The sequence below is a fragment of the Dysidea avara genome, chromosome 5 (genome assembly GCF_963678975.1).
Source record: "Dysidea avara chromosome 5, odDysAvar1.4, whole genome shotgun sequence".
Taxonomy (NCBI): Eukaryota; Metazoa; Porifera; class Demospongiae; order Dictyoceratida; family Dysideidae; genus Dysidea; species Dysidea avara.
This window is the reverse complement of record NC_089276.1, coordinates 24,460,872-24,479,664: the sequence shown is the minus strand read 5'-3', so window position 1 is coordinate 24,479,664 and position 18,793 is coordinate 24,460,872. Positions and strand designations below refer to the sequence as shown.

General features: G+C 37.3%; 2 protein-coding genes across 4 annotated transcripts in view; one reads left to right on the top strand and one right to left on the bottom strand.

The window, feature by feature from the left end:
* LOC136255439 (S-adenosylmethionine decarboxylase proenzyme-like) overlaps nucleotides 1-4,055 on the bottom strand; it is a 15,378-nt gene extending 11,323 nt beyond the window's left edge. The window contains exons 1-5 of one of the 3 annotated variants that reach the window (XM_066048205.1): nucleotides 3,916-4,055; nucleotides 1,399-1,526; nucleotides 1,076-1,162; nucleotides 900-1,023; nucleotides 3-77 (exon numbers count right to left, since the gene is read on the bottom strand). In XM_066048205.1, the coding sequence (XP_065904277.1) occupies nucleotides 3-77; nucleotides 900-1,023; nucleotides 1,076-1,162; nucleotides 1,399-1,517 (405 nt within the window). In that variant the 5' untranslated portion in view covers nucleotides 1,518-1,526; nucleotides 3,916-4,055. Of the gene's footprint in view, nucleotides 1-2; nucleotides 78-545; nucleotides 632-673; nucleotides 1,024-1,075; nucleotides 1,163-1,398; nucleotides 1,527-3,915 lie in introns of those variants that run through there. The other 2 variants (XM_066048206.1, XM_066048207.1) reach the window with 2 other exon arrangements.
* LOC136255438 (exportin-4-like) lies at nucleotides 4,040-18,793 on the top strand. Its single transcript, XM_066048204.1, has 18 exons — nucleotides 4,040-4,177; nucleotides 4,273-4,378; nucleotides 10,169-10,310; nucleotides 10,438-10,579; nucleotides 10,754-10,870; nucleotides 11,011-11,170; nucleotides 11,244-11,353; nucleotides 12,022-12,179; nucleotides 12,499-12,688; nucleotides 12,862-13,623; nucleotides 13,819-14,151; nucleotides 14,827-15,120; nucleotides 15,188-15,368; nucleotides 15,547-15,638; nucleotides 17,842-17,972; nucleotides 18,022-18,145; nucleotides 18,310-18,402; nucleotides 18,533-18,793. Exons 1-18 carry the CDS (start codon nucleotides 4,121-4,123, stop codon nucleotides 18,728-18,730), a joined length of 3,390 nt encoding a protein of 1,129 aa, XP_065904276.1. The 5' UTR covers nucleotides 4,040-4,120; the 3' UTR covers nucleotides 18,731-18,793.

The window sequence follows — 18,793 nt, the reverse complement described above, 5'->3', positions numbered from 1 at the left end:
ACCTCATCCTCAAAACATTGATGTGGTGGTTTCTGTTCATCTGGCTTCACAAAATTTCTTCTGGAGTAAAATATATCCTACAAAATGAGGCAATCACCTTTAACACTGTAAATACACCTTCACTGTGATTTGCTGAGTGAAAACACAACTTGTTTGCATTTCCACGAACTTCATTTTATGACTTTTTTGTGGTCTAGAGGGAAAAATCAATGGGCTGTTAAAGTTTCAGCCTTACCTGGCAAGAGTTTTCAGAGTTATAGCAGTGGACAACAAGAAAAGCAAAACAATTAATTTGTACAGTGTCTATTCAAAAATATATATTCAGGCACTCGTTTAATTGACCATAAGTCTTGGACTACAGAGTTGGGACTTGTGTCATTCTATTCACCATGAACTGGGCATTGATCAAGATATAGTTTTTGGCCTAATGATAATAAACAAGAAGGCTGTTCAAGCTTAGCAACGGCAAATATAAAGTTATAGTTTACCGCAACATAAACAGACGGAACCCATGTTTGCTTCATGGTACAGAAATAAAATCTTACTCTCCGAGGTGAATCCATTGGTACTGTATACTAGATATATTCCAATTCGTTTCTAGCTGATCTTCCTTCACTGTTTACTGAAATGACTAAAACGTACTAAAATTATTTATGTAGCACACACATTTTACCCAATGTATTTCAATTGCATTTATCTCAAAAACAGAATTATGTAAACAAGTTGAGTTTTCGCTTAGCTGGTCACAATTCTATCTGTATAGATATAGCAAACAATGTACAAGTGACAAAATATTATCTTGCATACATGTTGTGGTATCAGGAGCTCATAAGTGCAAGGCACATTTGCGCCATAAGCTCTTGGTGGTATACATCATAGGTATCAAAACATAACCTTACCTGAACCTTCAACTGACAAGTAGACTGCACTAACTTCATGATTGGCTCTAGTGCACACAATAACGTAGTCTGGCCACAAGTCTTCACAATAAGGCGATTATTAGTCACAAACATACTGCTCTCACTATGACACATAGAATAGGTTCAATTATGTATATATGTATAGCATTATTTACCTCAACATATAAGCATCCATTTCCAAACCACTAATGACATTTAAAATATCACAGTTCACTACTGCAAGTACTTCACTCCATTGTGACCTAAAGGATTACATGCAACATACGTGTTATAATAGCCGTGGCTCACATAACAGCTTCCCACCCTACCCAATATCACAACCTAATTATTGTCATAAGAGCTATGCCACTCAGTTAAGGGTACCCGAACAGTCTGATACAAGTGTTGATAAGACACATTTGAACACAAACTAGACAAAGGTTGGTCAAATAGATACAGTAATGAAAGGATGGTCATATGATATTCAAGCATACTTCACCTTGATATGACTCTTAGCCATTTCATATCAGCCTTATTGGGTGAAGAAGGCTCAAACCAAATTTCCAACAGTTTTTCAGCACCTTCATAGAAGTCAGGGGTGTCATCCGTCCTCATCATTGCATCCACCTAAACATTAATGAAAAATAAAACACAGGGGTAATGATTGAATGTGTCTCATCCTAGGTATTACATGATATCACCAAGAGCTAAAACATCTTGCTGTAATTGTTGCAATGTTTGTTTCGTTTTTTTGTTTTGTTGAAAGTATGAGTACAACTAATAAATATAGCCCATTTTTCATAAGCCTTAAGTATGCAGTGCGCTTTTTGGCTTCTTGTACGGCTTTACTAGGGTGGTTACCGTATTTACTTGGTTAAACGCCACACCTTTAATAGTCGCCGCACTTAAGTAGTCCCACAATCAATTGCGAAAATAATGTTTAAACATCGTTCACGAGTATCGAGTGGTGGTCGAGTTTGAACAGTCACCGCATCGATTTTTGGAACTAAGAAAATAAACGCCACGGTGTTTAATCAAGCAAATACGGTATATATAATGAAACCCATCTAATGGGAAGCCTTATAAATTAAGCGAACCCAAGAATGTTTTACTAGATCACGTGATTACACTTAATTAATAATATGGCGACGCTGCATGTCAAAGCATGTGGCTTTGTTGTAAGACAAAATCGGCTGTTGTTTAATGTGAAATATAGGACAGCTTTTCTGCATCAGTATCTCTAGTATACTAGTGAGTTAGATCTCTGTATCTGTGTTAGCTTGTGTAATATACGTAGGTATAGTGACCACTAGTACAATTAAAAAATGGCTTCTATTGGTGTAACTAGTAGCCTATAGCGTACAGTGTTGTGATTACAGATTTGTAGGTGCTTCCTTCGTTGGAATTTTGATGCCAAGTGGTTATTTCGAAGGAGCATTTTACCTGTGGTGTAAGTCAGTAAATAAAGATCCCACTTCTGTGAACTTGAAGCCAGGAATAGAGGTGCGTATAACCTGTACAGTCTCTGTGCTAGAACTAGTATGCATATTTTTGAAATTTCAATGGCTTCCAATATACTGCCACCTTAAAGAAACCATCAAAGTCTGTTTTCCATAGGCTCCAATGTATTTAGACATCACTTTTGAGTAGCTATTGATCTTTATAAACTTTGGTGTAGCAATTAGTGATACAGATTTTCAGAAGCTTCTTGAACCACTCTATTACTTGGTCCTTGTTGAATACTGTTGTAACCACTAATAAAGATAATATGCAGCTATATTGATGATCAATTATGACATCATTTGTGTGCGAGTTGTCTTGAGGAATTGATACAGCTACAAGAGCTGGTAGGCACTTTGTGGTGAGGTTTTAAATAATTTCCAGCCTTGTAGCCATTAGCAAGCACTGTATTGCTTCACGATCTAGTTTTCACCTGTGGTAGCTAGCATTGATAGCGATGTTACCCTTAATCTAGCTATCAAGTGTTATTAAAGTGTGACTGTTTTCTTTGTACTTGGTAGGGTTCCTTGCTTGTCTTCGATTACACGCACAAATGAGGTCATATATGTGAGCAATTATTTGTACTGCAGCATATTTGTCATGTTTCATGGTACAAACTACTGAGAAGATGAACTGTTGTAAACAGCAGTCTTAAAAGTTTATAAAGCTTTATAGCAGCCTCCAACACAACCCAATATACTGGAGTACCATGCATAAAAAGAAATACATTGTAGCCATTGGAAAATACATTGTAACATGGTTTCGCATGCACCCCACAGAAGCCATAACCTTAACTGCATACCTTGGTTGGCTTAACTATCTGAATCATAATTTTGATTGAAAACCATCATGATTTAAGAACTCATACGTTAGTCTCGTGTAGCCAAACCCTTTTCTTTCTTTTGTGTGGGGGCGGGGAAAGAAAAGGGTCTGGTGAACATAGCATAGCATCGTCGTTGGGCTATCCCGAGATTGTGAGGATTCTACTGTGCAGCTTTCGGATTGTTGATTGGCACGAATGACGTACTTTGCTAAGATTTGCATCATTTACATCCTGTTACCATAGCTACTACTAAAATATCTATGGTAACAGGATGCAAATGCAGATCACGTCATTTGTAACAATCCGCAATCAGGAAACTGTGCAGTAGAATCCCCACAATCTCGGGATAGCTCAACAACGATGCTATAGTATGTTCACCAGACCCTTTTCTTTCCCGCCCCCACACAAAAGAAAGAAAAGGGTCTGGCTACGCGAGACTAATTGTACGTTGCACAAAGGTCAAAAAGTATACCGCAAAACCACAGTCACACCTGAACACTTAAGTCACGTTTGTAAAGCGTTTAGCCACACAGAGCCGAGTCATACCCCCCAGTGAAGATTGCAATGTACCGACTTTTTAAACTGGATAGGTAGTTGTAACACCCTCTTTTTTGCTAGTGTTCCTTTATACTACACGTGATGCAAAATTTAATATTTGCACAACTTCATACTTTAACTTTACTGGTAACTTACGGTCGCACTCGTTGCTGCAATTCACCAGATACATAAAAACGAGCAGCTTTCCGGCAAACACCAAAGTAGACTACGAATCAAAAAGAAGCTGCGACAACGCGTCACAACTGGGATATTTGTATAATCACCGGATACCTATCGTATTCTTTTATTCACGTGATGGGCAATGAGCCAAATGGAGTCTTAAAAACAAACGCTATCTGTAATGGAACCGCTGGATTTTAGCCTTCCAGAGCTTGAGGCTGCCGCAGAGACTTTGATGGTAAGTATTATTTGTTAAAGTAGCAGTTGAGACGAGGTGCGCATTAGATGGAATATTGTATATTATCAAAAGTTGCTAAATCTATTTTTTTACAGTCTCCGCCATTTGCAGTCACTGATGAGCAAAGGAAGCTGTCAGAGCAGTTATTTCTTAAGTTGCAAAAGTTAAAACACCCTTATCAAATTTGCAAACATATTCTGGGTGAGTTTTCTTTATCGTAACAATAAAGTACAGCTCTTGTGTAAATTTAACAATCAGGGTGCATAGGATAAAATTTTCACTCTTCACAAATTTTAAAAGTAAAACTACGAAATGCTAAGGGGTCACTGGGTGCTATAATGTAAACCACGAATCCCTATTTTGACTGTCAATTTTTAAGTTACATACTCCTTAGTCCAAATAAGGATTTTTGGTTTACTTTATTTACTAAATTTGTGCTGCACCCTGGAATAGTACGATACTATTCGAGGGGTTTCATCCTTGTTTTTGAAAATGAATTTTAATTGCACCACACCCTCAAATAGTACCGCACTATAATTATTCATTACTAATGCTACATACAGGATGTATAGTATTCATATCTATCTTGGTGTTGTCCTGGCTAACTTTCACAAATCAAAATTCCAGATATTAGTTAGCTGTAGTAAACTGACTGTGTAACGTGAGGCGTGACATGGCTATGTTACAAGGATTTGAGTGAAAGAAAGGTCTTGTATAGATGAAGGAAGTAAGTAGCAACTTTTTGTAATTGTAATAAATAGAATAGTTAGTAGTGGTAAGTTTAAATCATTAGTAGCGCACCCTCGAATAATACTGCAGTGCAGCACTATTTGAAGGGTTTTATCCTTGTTGAAAAATAATAGAATTTCTGTGGCACAAATCAAGTAAATACAGTACATTAAATTATCCCAACCTCAGTGATCCCTTCTCAATTTGTGGTTTATTCTCCTTTTGAAAGTTCCAATTTATTAATTCCATCTAGTTTGTGTACTTTTTATTAATTCATTAATGGATTTGGTTTGAGCAATTTTGCACACAGATACAGTCAATGTTTTGGCATACACTTAAAACTGATCAGAATTGCAAATTTGCAATGTGCATAGAAAGTAATAATTTGAACATTACTAGTATGTATGCATGTACAATTGTGATACTCTAATAGAGCAGTCACTTAATAAATATAGAGAACACACTTTTAATTGCCAGTCCCATCTACCCTAAAGTTCTGTCATGTATATCAATCTTGCAAAGGCCATCTTTATTTTGTTCCTTGTTTCCCGCGACTGCATGCATCAATTTTAGCTTGTCACACCAAATTTGAGATTGTAGATCTCAGTGTTTTATGATAGGGAGAGCCACTGAATGACTGAGTATTAGGGTAAATGTGTTAGCTGTCTTGACTGACGTAGGGATTAAATGTCCACTAGTATAGCTGCAGGTGTAGATGACCTCCCTTGTTTCATCGCTTTTTATTTGGAGGTATACCAAATACCAATTATCAGATTGGCTAAAATATGCCAGCCACTGATATGGGATTTTTTACCAATACCTGTATTGGTACAGAACAGTACGAGGATCGATATCACTGTACTGATGTTTATACTAGGGTTGGAATGAATGTACAACTACGTTCTTCGAAGCTTCTTTTCAAAATGTTTTCAAAGCTTTGTTGCACATGTCATGTCAACAATTAATGAATGGTTATTAGGGTGCACTGTAGTACAAACTCCTACACTTTGTTATAGTTCCAGTATAAGTTATACCATTGTTTAAACTATAACTACACCAAAAATACATAAATGGCAGCTTCCCACAAGGAGTGACAATACTTGTCCATGGTAACAAAGCTTTGGTGAGGTAAAGCAGCATCCGAATGTTATGAAACCGAATGAAGCTTCGAACTATATATGTCTCAACCCTAGCTCATACAGTGGCAAAGTTTGTTCACAAACGGATTAATATTATCAAGAGTATATAAATACTCTTGATATTATACATTTGTTTTCTTTTATATCCATGAGGTCATTTTGTACCAGTGGTTTATTGTTCACTCTACAGCAGGTGCTACACTATGAGAAACCATACAAATACATGTGATTTTTTGGGGTTGAACAGTTTATCACAGTCTTTCACGGTCTTTACAAAACAGTCTTTACAAATTAACCAGCTATAGAACCTTTAATAAAAGAGCCACATTAAGATAACCAAGGAATCTTTGTAATGCGAAAATATCCTCATGGGAGGATACATTAAAATGTTTGTGGTTGCCTAATTGTCCAGATTGCACAATACACTACTACACTGTACATGAATACATGCACATGTCACTAAAAGGTACAGTGTAGGTGAATATGATTTGTTAAAATGTATCAGATCAACTATCGGTTATGCTTCTTTTGATGATATCAATATCAGATATCCAAAAACCCATATCAGGTACACCTCTATTTTTAATTCTATGATCCGTACTCAAGTATAACATTTCTAATACAGTTCTGTAATACCAAATGCGTACACATCAATGTATACACCTGTACTCTAATGGAGCAATCATTTGCCCTTCTAGTTTCAAATCCGTATGCCTTGCCCTGTTGTTAGTTTTTCCCATTGGTACATGTACAGTGTGCTAGGTTGTATGTGATGCAGTGCTAGTAATTGAAGTACTGTAAGTCTCTAAAAGTTCAGGTAGAATTTAGGGGCTACAGCTTCGCTATTAAGAATCAAGTTCATGATGCCAACCACACTACCTTACGTTCACTATGCTAGTGGCATATGTAGGATCTACCACTAGCTACAGCTTTTACAAATGCTTGTCCTTCCTTTATCTCAGTATCTTTACTATAAATGTGACCGGATTTGACAAAACCAGGCTTCCACACACATCCAGATTTGTGACTTTGAATCAATGTATGAGTATGCTATCACTTTCAAATTTTGACTTGTTATTGCATAATGCAGTGAAAACATGTTGTGAAAATTATAGGTCAATAGCTTACTGATTAGTCAAGCTACAAGCGGTTAAAGCAGAAGAATTGGATGTGTGTGGAAGCCTGGTTTTGTCAAATCCGGTCACAAATGGCAAATTTCAGTTTTGTCTGAAGTACACATACTGTTTCCTTTTCACTTAATACTAACTGGTAGACCTAAACTCCTTGCAATAGAAGAGGGCTCTTATGAGTTTTCCAAGGTGGTTTTTGGTATGTAGGATTTTAGCAAAAGAAAATAATGGCAATCAATCCACCCAATTAGTGCAGTTCAGTAGAGATTGCCTTATACTTACTTAAGAGGCATCATACAGGGGTGTTACTATTCAGTGGACTGGACTACTGGACTGGCATATTTTTGGTTTTTGCACATTCTATAGTCGGAGTTACGGAGTCTTGCTAGTAAGCGCCTTTAGGGCTCCTGCAAATTCTGAAGACAAATAGTGGAATATGCGAAAACTGTCTCTTAATAATTTCGCTACTGTTCATTTTGCCATTATTCAGCACTTATTCCTTACCCTGGTGTGTTACTAGTAATGCTGCAGGGAATGTGACAGCAATATTTAACCAACAATCAACTTTCCAGTAGACAATATCCTTCTAGATATCCTTAGAGCAAGCTTGAGGAGCAAGTTAGTCTCGTGTGGCCAGTCCTCTAGTTCAGTGCAGGGGGCTTACCAATTAGAGATTTTTTAGCATGGGCGCTTATAATATGTAATTGGTAAGTCCCTACACTGAAACAGAAGTCTGGCAGTGAGACAAGCTTGCTCCTCTAGCTTGCTCTAAGGATATCTCGAAGGATATTGTCTACTGGGAAATTGATCGCTGGTTAACTATTGCTGTCACATTCCCTGCCCTGCCTGCAGCATTACTAGCTACACACCAGGGAAGGAATAAATGCTGTATATAGTGGCTTAATGAACGGTAGAGAAATACAGTTTTTGCAAATTTCACTGCTCATCTTCAACATTTAGAAGTGGGCTGCAGGTGCCCTGACCCCTAAGGGTGCTTATTGTGCTAGCAAGACTCCATAAATCCAACTATAGATGTACAAAAACCAAAAATATGTCGGTCCAGTCCACTGAATAGTAACACCCACAGTACAGCGATATTTCCAATATGGACACCTGTGCAGATTAAATTGGAAAAGTATAAAACTCTAGTAAACTAGTGTTTTAAAAATTGTTAATTTAAAATGAAGTAGGGATCTATGTAATGAAACAAGAGATGAATGATGGTATTACAGCATAGCTCAGTGGGAAAGTTCCTACTTTGACATTGAGCAAAATAATTGTTATAGCTAATGTGCCAAAGTAGAGACTTTCTCACTGAGCTATGCTGTAATAATTCACCTCTTGTTTCACTACTTTTATTGCATAGATCCCTACTTCATTTTTAAATTACAGTAACAATTTTTAAAATACTAGTTTGCTTAGTTTTTTGCTGTAGCACAGCTAGCTTAGTTTTTTGCTGTAACACGGCTAGCTACAATGTAACTTGTGACTGTTCTAATAGAATATCATACATGACTGTTGTATTAGAGTATATCTCAAGTCAGCTAAGAGGTGTGCAGCTAGCTAGACCAATAAGGGGTGAGGTTGTCTTGTTTACTGTTAAGTAATTCACAAGAATTCACAATTCTCATTGTGGGAATTATAGTAGGAATGCAGGAAAACCATATTCCCACGATGGGATGCCAGCTTTGGGACCTACTGTATATTTACCTGTTCTACAGGCATACACATTAAATGCAGGTAAATACAGAAAAACACAAGTAAATGCAACCTCCAAATGTGGTGTCCTTTTAAGGTAATCACACACACACACACACACACACACACACACACACACACACACACACACACACACACACACACACACACACACACACACACACACACACACACACACACACACACACACACACACACACACACACACACACACACACACACACACACACACACACACACACACACACACACACACACACACACACACACACACACACACACACACACACACACACACACACACACACACACACACACACACACACACACACACACACACACACACACACACATTAAAGATAGGTAAATACAGAAAATCACAAGCAAATGCAACCTCCAAATGTGGTGTCCTTTTAAGGTAATCGCACACCGCGCGCGCGCGCACACACACACACACATACACACATAGATGATGGGAATTCATGATTTCCCATATGGGTAAATTGTTCCATTTTCCCACATTCCTGTTGGAATTCCCACAATGGGAATCACAAATTTTTTCCTGTGTAAATAGCTAGATTGTTAAGAGGTGTGGTCCCCATACTCTATCGCTATTAGTCCACCTAGATCTTTAATTGATGGCCGTGGTCGCAAACCTATCGCAAACGGGATCTCAATCGTGAACTTGCAAATACACCTGTATCTAGCTAGTATATCATCAAGACTGAAGCGCTTCTGAAATCCAGCTCTGAAATCCAGTTCTGAAATAATTCTGTGGCATCTATATATGTTGCTGAAAGAAAGTGATACGGAAAATTAATGCCTCGATATGGTTTCATTGGATGAAGAAGACAAGCAGCCTGATTGAAGATAAAAGAAAAGACAAGGCGCAGAGGGCTGGCCTACACTTGTCGGAACCCCCAAAAGACACATCCCACTAGTGAGTTTGTTGTTGTGGCATAAAATGGTGGCCGTGTGCTGCTTCATTTGGCCTCTAGCCTTGCGACTGTGGTCAGTGAGGCAGTGAGACAAATTTGAGTTTTAGCGATTTTTAAAAAAATTCTATGTCCGGCCATCTGTATATAAGTGTTTTGTTATATTTTATAAATTATACGGACTAGTACTATTCTGTAAAGGTGATTTTCGTCGCATAAAATGTCTCTAGGGTGATTTTTAAAAGCAGAATTTTGAGCGGCACACAATATTTTCACTGCGATCCCTACTTAAACGGTACTACCGTACCGTTTGATTATGCATCATTGCAACTATTTCAGAGGGCTGTCAATCAGAGTATGTGATTTTTCAAGCTGCTTGTACACTGAAAGGAGCTATAGTGAAGGAGTGGAACATGCTATCAGCTGAGCAACTTGAAGAACTACGACTGTACTTATTGCAATACACTGCAAACCATGCCAGGTATTACTTATACATACTATATGCTCACCATACTTTATATTATGTGTGCTATATTGTATTTTAAAGTAGCACAATTTACCTGTGTATTGTGTACTGTACATTTTTGTACTATTTTGTTTTTATCCAGTCTTGTGGGTTATGCACGGGAGCAGTTAGTTCATGTACTTGCAGTGATTGCAAAGAGGAGAACTCTTGAATGTGATAAGAAACTGTTGTTTGATTCTATTTTTAGTGAGGTTACTCAATTACTTGGTATGGACCCTCTAAAGGTACATACATACTGTATACGTGTAGTGAATAAGCTTCTACTTAATTGTGGAATGTGCATATACTTGTATAAGCAATCTACAATACACATATGTGCAGCTTTCATGGTATGTACAATAGCATTTAAGATAGTGTACATATGTGATAGAAAATGCACATTTAATATCTATACACAGCAACAGTTGGGATGCTCTTTACTGTCAGCCATATTAGTGGAGTATTCTAGCTCCAGTGGTTCAAGTGCAGTTGGCCTCACTTGGGAGTTTCATTTCCACTGCAAGAAAGCTATCGAGGTCTGATATACAATACATGTTACTTTACGTACAGTACTTGTGTGTAGTGTGTGTGTACATGCGTGCGTGCGTGTGTATGTGTGTGGCAGCAAGCCAAGTAGTTACACCAGGCTTATTTATAATAAGTTTACATACTATAGGAAGAAGAACTCCTGAGGATTTTGCTGTTTGGGATGCAAGTCCTGGAGCAGTATGCTTTTGTTGACATCTCATCATTATCAAGTGAAGCGGTCAATTTGTTATTGAACTTTGTTAAGATGACATCTCAAGTTTTGAATTGGCACTTCTGCCATACTCATCGTATCCTGCAATACATCATACATGCATGTATAATTTGGTGTAGAATACACAAGTTTTTCTTAGCTGTTTTTAGCACTTGGTGTAGCATTTTCTGTGGCTGAGATGACAAATGTGTCCTTCAAGCCTCCAAGGAATTGGTCATCAACTGTACTTAATCCCAGCTTTCTGCAGCTATTTTTTAAGGTAGATTTTTTCGTAACTGTATATTGAGTGAGCTGGTGTGTAGTGCTATGTGTTACGTAGCTAGAGTGAAGTGAATATCCTACTATATTGCACAGACCCAAACATTGCTGATTATTTTATATTTTCTTTAACCTAGCAGTGCTAGTGACAAATAAGCAACAAAAATTCAGCAAATGAAAATAGCTGCACAGGCTATATTATAGGCAACCTTAAATAAAATAAAGTGATGCTCTTGGGGATTTCAAAACATTTACTTTTGTAATGCTAACTATACTAGGAATTAGTTAAGGACCATTTGTGTGGTAGTTATATATTAGAGCTTGCACTATGGATGATATCTAAAACAATATGGAGTGATAGCTCCACAACTACCTCTTGTGTATGCACCAGATAATTACTGTAGCTCAGTTTTGCCCAAATCTATGTACTATAAAGCTATAGGACTCACTTAACACTTCCTGCAACCAGTACAGCTTGAGGTACATTCAGTAAGACCTCTGCCAAAGTAGCATTTGGTGTAAATATCCAGGTAATGTGACAATCTTGGGATAGTTGTATTACATACATGTAGGTACAGTATACTACTGTTATTTAAGGTGCTACTACCTGTATGTATATACAGTTACCTTGTAAAATCATATGTACTTTTATAAATTTTTACTGTGTAGCTATTGATGGGTTGTCGCAGTCATGAAGATCTACTGCATAACATTTTCCAGTGTCTATCTCAGCTAGCATCATTGTCTGGCACAGTGTTTGACTCTGATAAAGATCGGACTCTCTATATGACACTGTTTGCTTCTGAACTACTTGACTACATTAAAAAGTATCAGATGTGAATACATGCATGCTTACTACACCCCTGTATATTTGTATGCATTTATGCCCACAGAAGGCTGCTGGCCAGACAGCTTCATTATACTGTTGTAGCAAACTGTCTAAAAGTATACTTCATGGATGGCCTCATTGATTAGACCACCTCTTTTTTTAGCCCGACTGTGGCTCTGTTAAGGAGACATCTTACCTATCTTGTGTGTGTGGCAGGGGCAAAAGGGTCTGAATACTTTTCTTGTACATACACTGTATAGTATGTATATTGGTCAATACCTGAATAATGCTTTGATTTATGTTATTTTGTTCTGTAGCATCAATTTTTCTTCATCAAATCTTTCTGGTCAAGAGATCTATGGGACATCAGGTGTGGTGTTTAGACTAGTCACTACCTTCCCAACATCAGCAGTATTAACCATGGACAGAAATAAGTTGTCCAACTTTACTGAAATATTGGCCCAAGCTACTTGCATGTGTGCCAAGAAAGCAAGTGAGATTAATTCTGTAAGCACTTTATACTCTATCATCTGTAGTGTGTGCACTGTGTATTCATTGGAATGTACGTGTCATGTATATAGACAACTGTATCTAGTAATTGTATTGGTACATACAGTATGTACAGTAGGACTGAATGGGTCGGTGCATGCATTGAAGTTTTATTGATGTACTATCTGTAGGAAGATGATGATGGATACCTGTACCATGAATCATTTGATCAATTGTTATGCACATGGATGCACTTGCTTCTTGATAGCAGTGATTTCCCACCCAACTTCTTCCAGCAAGCTTGTTGTGATATAGTCCAATCTTATCTTTGCTGCAAGCTAGCTCCTCCAACCGGCTGGAGGATTTGTAACTCTGAAGCTGATGATGTTCTGTGTGACATTCAAGAGGATGACCGTACCTTGTATTCTGAACAGCTGTCCAACATTGGTTATATTGCCAGAACTGTTCCTGAGTATTCGCTGCCACTATTGCTTAGTCTTATGGAAGACTGTGTTGCAAAATTTATGACAGGTTATACCACTCTAGTTTCAGAGCAGGCCATTGGTGCACACTCTCCACAGTTTGATTCCCTTTATGAAGACATTCATTGGCTTTTCTTAATTACTGCCTATGTGCTCAATGATATCATGCAAGGAGAATTTGTTTCTATACCATACAAACTTATGGAGTACCTGATTAATGTTGAAGAACAGAACTTAGAGGAGATTGACTTACAAAATGCCATAGTACAACATGAGAAGTTTAGTGGGAGGAATGTAAACATAATCTTGGCTGTGCTAGTTTGTATGTGTAGGTGGTGTCAAGTGGAGAAGCTATACATCAGTGGCGGTTTGTTGTCCTATCTTAGTCCTCAAGTAACTAATAGTGTCACATGGCTCCTGGCCAAGATGGTAGACTCTTATCTGCTGTTCAAGGAATCCGATTACCAGCAAGTGTGTTCATTGTATTGTTGTGTATAGTAAGTAGCCTTTGGTGGCCAATGCACCGGAAATTGTATATAATTGTATGAATCAAACTGTGCCATAGTTTCAAACTATAAGTTCTTTTTTTGCTCGTGTGTAGTGTGTGCATACATTACGTATAGTCAAATGTTACTTATTTTGTGTTTTTGTTACTATGTGATACAGGTCAGTGTTTCTCTGTCCTCAGCTCTTGGTTACGGCACTACTGCTGGGCAGTGGTTGGTATCATTTCTAATAGATATATCAGTGTCCAACTTGTCTGTTTGGTCATCAGATCAGACGGTGTCAGAGTCTTCTGTTGAACTACTAAGTGCAATTGCAAATAATTCAGCTGCATCCACCATTGCAATGGAGAGTGAACTATTGTGGACAATGATGCATACATTTGTATCTAACCAAGCTCCTTTGGATCAAGTCCCTGCAATAGTACAACGAAAATTAATGTGTAACTTAATTCTGTTAGCTTGTGGTACGAGGAAAGAATTGTTTCTGACTCAAGTTAGCATATACGTGTTATGTGTTCATTATCATAAATTTTATGAAAGATACATGACAAACTGTAACAACGTTTTGTGTTCATTTGTGTGTGTGCATGCATGTGTGTGTGGCCACATGGAAAGCTTATTAAGCCCACTTGTCAGTTAACCTGTTAGTTGTATAAATGTGACTGCATACTTTGTGGAGGTGCACTGATATGACTTTTGCCGATATTCCAATAACTGATATAAAATAATAATATCGAGCCAATAAACAAAGCTAATCTGATATGGTAGCATTGACATTTTCTCTAATAATTTGCACTCTAAATTTAGTTAATAAATGACAGAGTGGGACAGTAATTATTAGCTGACATTACATTAACAGGTATTACTAGGATATTACTAGAGTACAAGACCAGATGTTTAATTGTTTATGTACAGTATATCTATCTAGGGAAGCACCCTTGTACAGGCTATGCCTTTTGGTGCCACCCTGTCATTTTGACAAATTTGATAAATAATAAAAGTAATATATTTGCTGCTTGTTTACACATGTTACCGATCCAATACCAATATGCTAAAACAAGGCTGATAACTGAAAATCGACCCAAATATCGGTGCACCTCTAATACTTTGTCTGATGTAAAAAATGACCACAATAGAAATTTGCTCTTAGCTGAGTCTTATTTTACAGTTGCTTGAGCCTTTACAACAAAGACTGAAGTTTTTATTGCAAAGATTTTCGCTCAAGACACTCAAAAAAGAACCAGGAGTCAAGAATGAATTGTTGTCTATCATAGAATGTTTTTGTGGAGTTGGGCTAGTGTCGAAAGCCTCACTTGTACATAATTTCATAATATTTTTTCAGCCAATCTTAGTGTCTCTAGTTGAAGTCTTTGATGCCTTTTCAAACTGTCAAGATGTAAAGGTGGTCATATTAGAACTCTTCTCCATCATTGCTGAAAACTATATCACTTATCTAAATGAGGTACTATATATACATTATAAGTATGCATGGAATGTTGACATGTGTATACTAATATTTACATCTTCAGGTGGATAGTAGTCATTTGTATCAAGTTAGTCTGTCATTGTTACAATGTTACTCAAAGTGTAGCACCAACCGGTTTGAAAAGAACACTCTTATTGATGAGGAGCAATGTGAGGACTTACTACTATGTTTGAAACTTCTCACCAATCTAACAGCAAAAGAATTTTTAGATTATAATGAACCAAGTATGTATGTTTGTGCAACTGTGTAATGATTGATAGAGCTACGTACATCATCTACTGCATGCATGCACAATGCTAAGCATACACACTAATTCTGTATATTAAATTGGCATACCGTTGATGTTTTAACACTTAGTTATGTATTTCATTCACTGTAGTTATATTCTTTAAATTTGTGTAGCAAAAGATACTCCAAATGGAGTACAATCAGTTGATGTGGTGTTGTATGGGCTGAGTTTTGTGATCCCTCTGATGAACAATGAATTACTTAAGGTTAGTGCATTGATATGTAAAGTAGTGCTATGTGTGTGTACCACGAACCATTGAAAAATATATGCGGTGTAAGTGGCCACAAGCCATATGTAAATAACACATGCGGCTTACGTATGCAGTGGAGAATTTATCAAACTTTTTATCAAACATGTATATATTTAAAATTTCAAGGATGAGTGTACTAAAATTAATGAATTGTACAAGAGACATGATAGTATAACAATATGGGAAAATCACAATGTCACAGTAGGGTTTTCCACATAGCTATATTGTAATACCGACATGTCCCATGCTGACAGCGCAAGGTGTCAATTCACGGTAGGTATTGCATGATGGCTTTCCTACATTTGTAACAGAAATTGTCTGTATTTTCCATAGTGACTGGATTGATTGCAGAGGCGGCTCTTTTGTGATGCTGTGTAACAGGCTGAAAGCAAGACATAAATGGCTACTTCGCATTTTCAGTAATTGATACTTGGGGTGCATGTTAGTTATTGTGATCTAGCCCTTGGTTACGACAAACAAAAACTAGCAAAGCCGAAGACAAAATAGCCTTACTGTTGCATAGCTTCCATGACCATTGGCATTAATTGTGTAGCCTGACACTATAAACTCGAAGCTCTATACTTGCAACCACAGTTTATCACTTTCTGTTGCTATTTCTTTATCTGCTTCACAAAGGGAAATTTTCTAAAACACTGTATATAATATGCTGCCTCAGCAATTAGGGTAACCCTTGAGTCTCTAATAGCCTTGTCAATATGTTTTAACTACAACTTTTATCAAGTGTTTTTTATCAGGGTACCTCCATTGGTTGCCCTATTTACCAGTTAAGTGGTTTGTTTCAAAACCCATTTGGTTGCTAGGTTAGGTGATAATACATTTTTATAGCCCAGGAAAGTAGTGACATTCCCACTACACTACAAGAAGCAATAATAGTATAGTATACTAAAAATTATAAATTTAAAAATGAAGTAGGAATCCAAACAATAAAAAGTAGTGAAACAAGAGATGAACAATGGTACAGTGTAGCTATTACAGTATAGCTCAGTGGGAAATCCCTACTTTGGCATGGTATAACAATTATTTTGTGTTCAATGCCAAAGTAGGGATTTCCCACTGAGCTATACTGTAATAGCTACCATTGTTCATCTCTTGTTTCGCTACTTTTTATTGCTTGGATTCCTACTTCATTTTTAAATTTAAAATTTTTAATATACTAGTTAGTTTAGTTTTTTGATAAAGCATACAGCTAGCTATAAACAGATGACTGTTCTATTAGGGTGACTGCTGTATTAGAGTATCTCGGGTCAGCCTGTGGTCATCATGGTTTCGATCGATTCATAGTATTAGCCTAGAGAATCTCAAATCCGAGCTTGAATCAGCCTACCAACTTGAAGGTGTGTGGTCACAAATACAGCTAATGTAAAAGGGGCATGGTCATCATGGTCTCGATCAATAGATCAATAATACGCAGAATAAAGAATGGGCGTGATGTGACCTACGTATCGTGGAGTACCCGTACCTCCGTACAGTAGCGTAGTCTAAGCACCTTAAATAATTTTGTGGCATCTATTATGTTGCTTAAAGAAAGTGTTGATATGGAAAATTAATGCCTCGATATGGTTTCGTTGGATGAAGAAGAAGACAAGCAGCCTGATTGAAGATAAAAGAAAAGACAAGGCGCACAGGGCGTACACTCGTCAGAACCCCAAAAGGCACATCCCACCGGTGAGTTTGTTGTTGTGGTGTAATATGGTGACCGTGCGCTGCTTCATTTGGGCTCTAGGCTTGCGACTGTGGTCAGTGAGTGAGTGAGTGAGTGAGGCAGTGAGACGAAATTTCGAGTTTTGACGACTTTTTAAAAATTCTATATCCGGCTGCCAGTAAGCATTTTCTTGTTTTTAACACTACATTTGATGCTTGATTTTCGTCACGTAAGAAGTTTCTAAGCTGGTTTTTTTAAAAGGCGATATTTTTGGCGGTGCGCGTCGTTTTGGGGGATTCCTACTTAAACAGTACTACCGTGCTGTTTGATAGCATTGCTTGTGTTTGAAGTTATTTACTCTGGCATATTAATGATATGAATAGTTACAAACATTTCTGCAGATACAAACAATAGTGTAAACTACTGTAGGCTGCCCGGATAAGTCCACTGTCATGCATAATACTGTAATAAGCTGCTTTCTCTTTGTCTATGCAGTTTCCTGGTCTTTGTGAACAATTTTATACATTTGTCAAATTTGCTTGTGACATGCATGCGGAGCAGTTGGTCCACTCAGCACTTGACTTGTATCAAGCTGTGTTCCACCTTGTGAAGACCGGAACTGTTGAGTAAGTACTAGAATATATATATTTTTAGTATAGTATTATAATTATACAGGTTTGATTCTAACATCTCAAAGTTGAGTATGGAGGCAGTAGCATCGCTAGCTTCTCACTGTTGTTCTCAACCAGATACACTTCAAGTACCGTACATCAGAGAAAGCCTTCAAGATTATCTGAAAGTATGAATTATTGTGATGTGTGTCCCCATCCTTATAATATACAACTGTTCTCCTGGATTAGTGTTTGTGTTTATGCTAATAAAAGTTGCATTGTTAAGGTTTCAATGCATCTTGTTCACAGTCACGGGTTTAATGTTCACATCTGTTGTTTTTATTTTTTCCAGTTGTTATTAGAGTTTGTGTTAAGTGACTCTTGTGGGATGGATCTGACTCTGTCAGTTTCTTCAGCCTTCTTTGCACTTGTGTGTGCTCAACAAGTACGTTTCAAGAATATGATTTCATACAATACTAACAAGGCTTCCCAACAAGTAGATATTTGGCTTGGCCTTAGGCTATTGTTTTGCTTGTTGCTGTATTTTCAGCCACTTTAATCATTTTCATATGTAGGAGTTTTATACAAGACTGGTGGAATCTCTGGTGGCCAGTCAACCCAATGATGACTACAAAGAGAGACTAATCGAAGCTTTCAAAAAGTTGACACCGCCAACACTTCCACTTAGTTTGAATCGACGCCATAAAATACAATTTAGAAGAAATTTTGAGGAGTTTTTAACTGCAGTAAAAGGGTTCATGTGCATAAAATGAGTACACCTTGCTGTTTGGTTTTATGTAATTTTTATAGTTATTATAATAATTATATTGAAATGA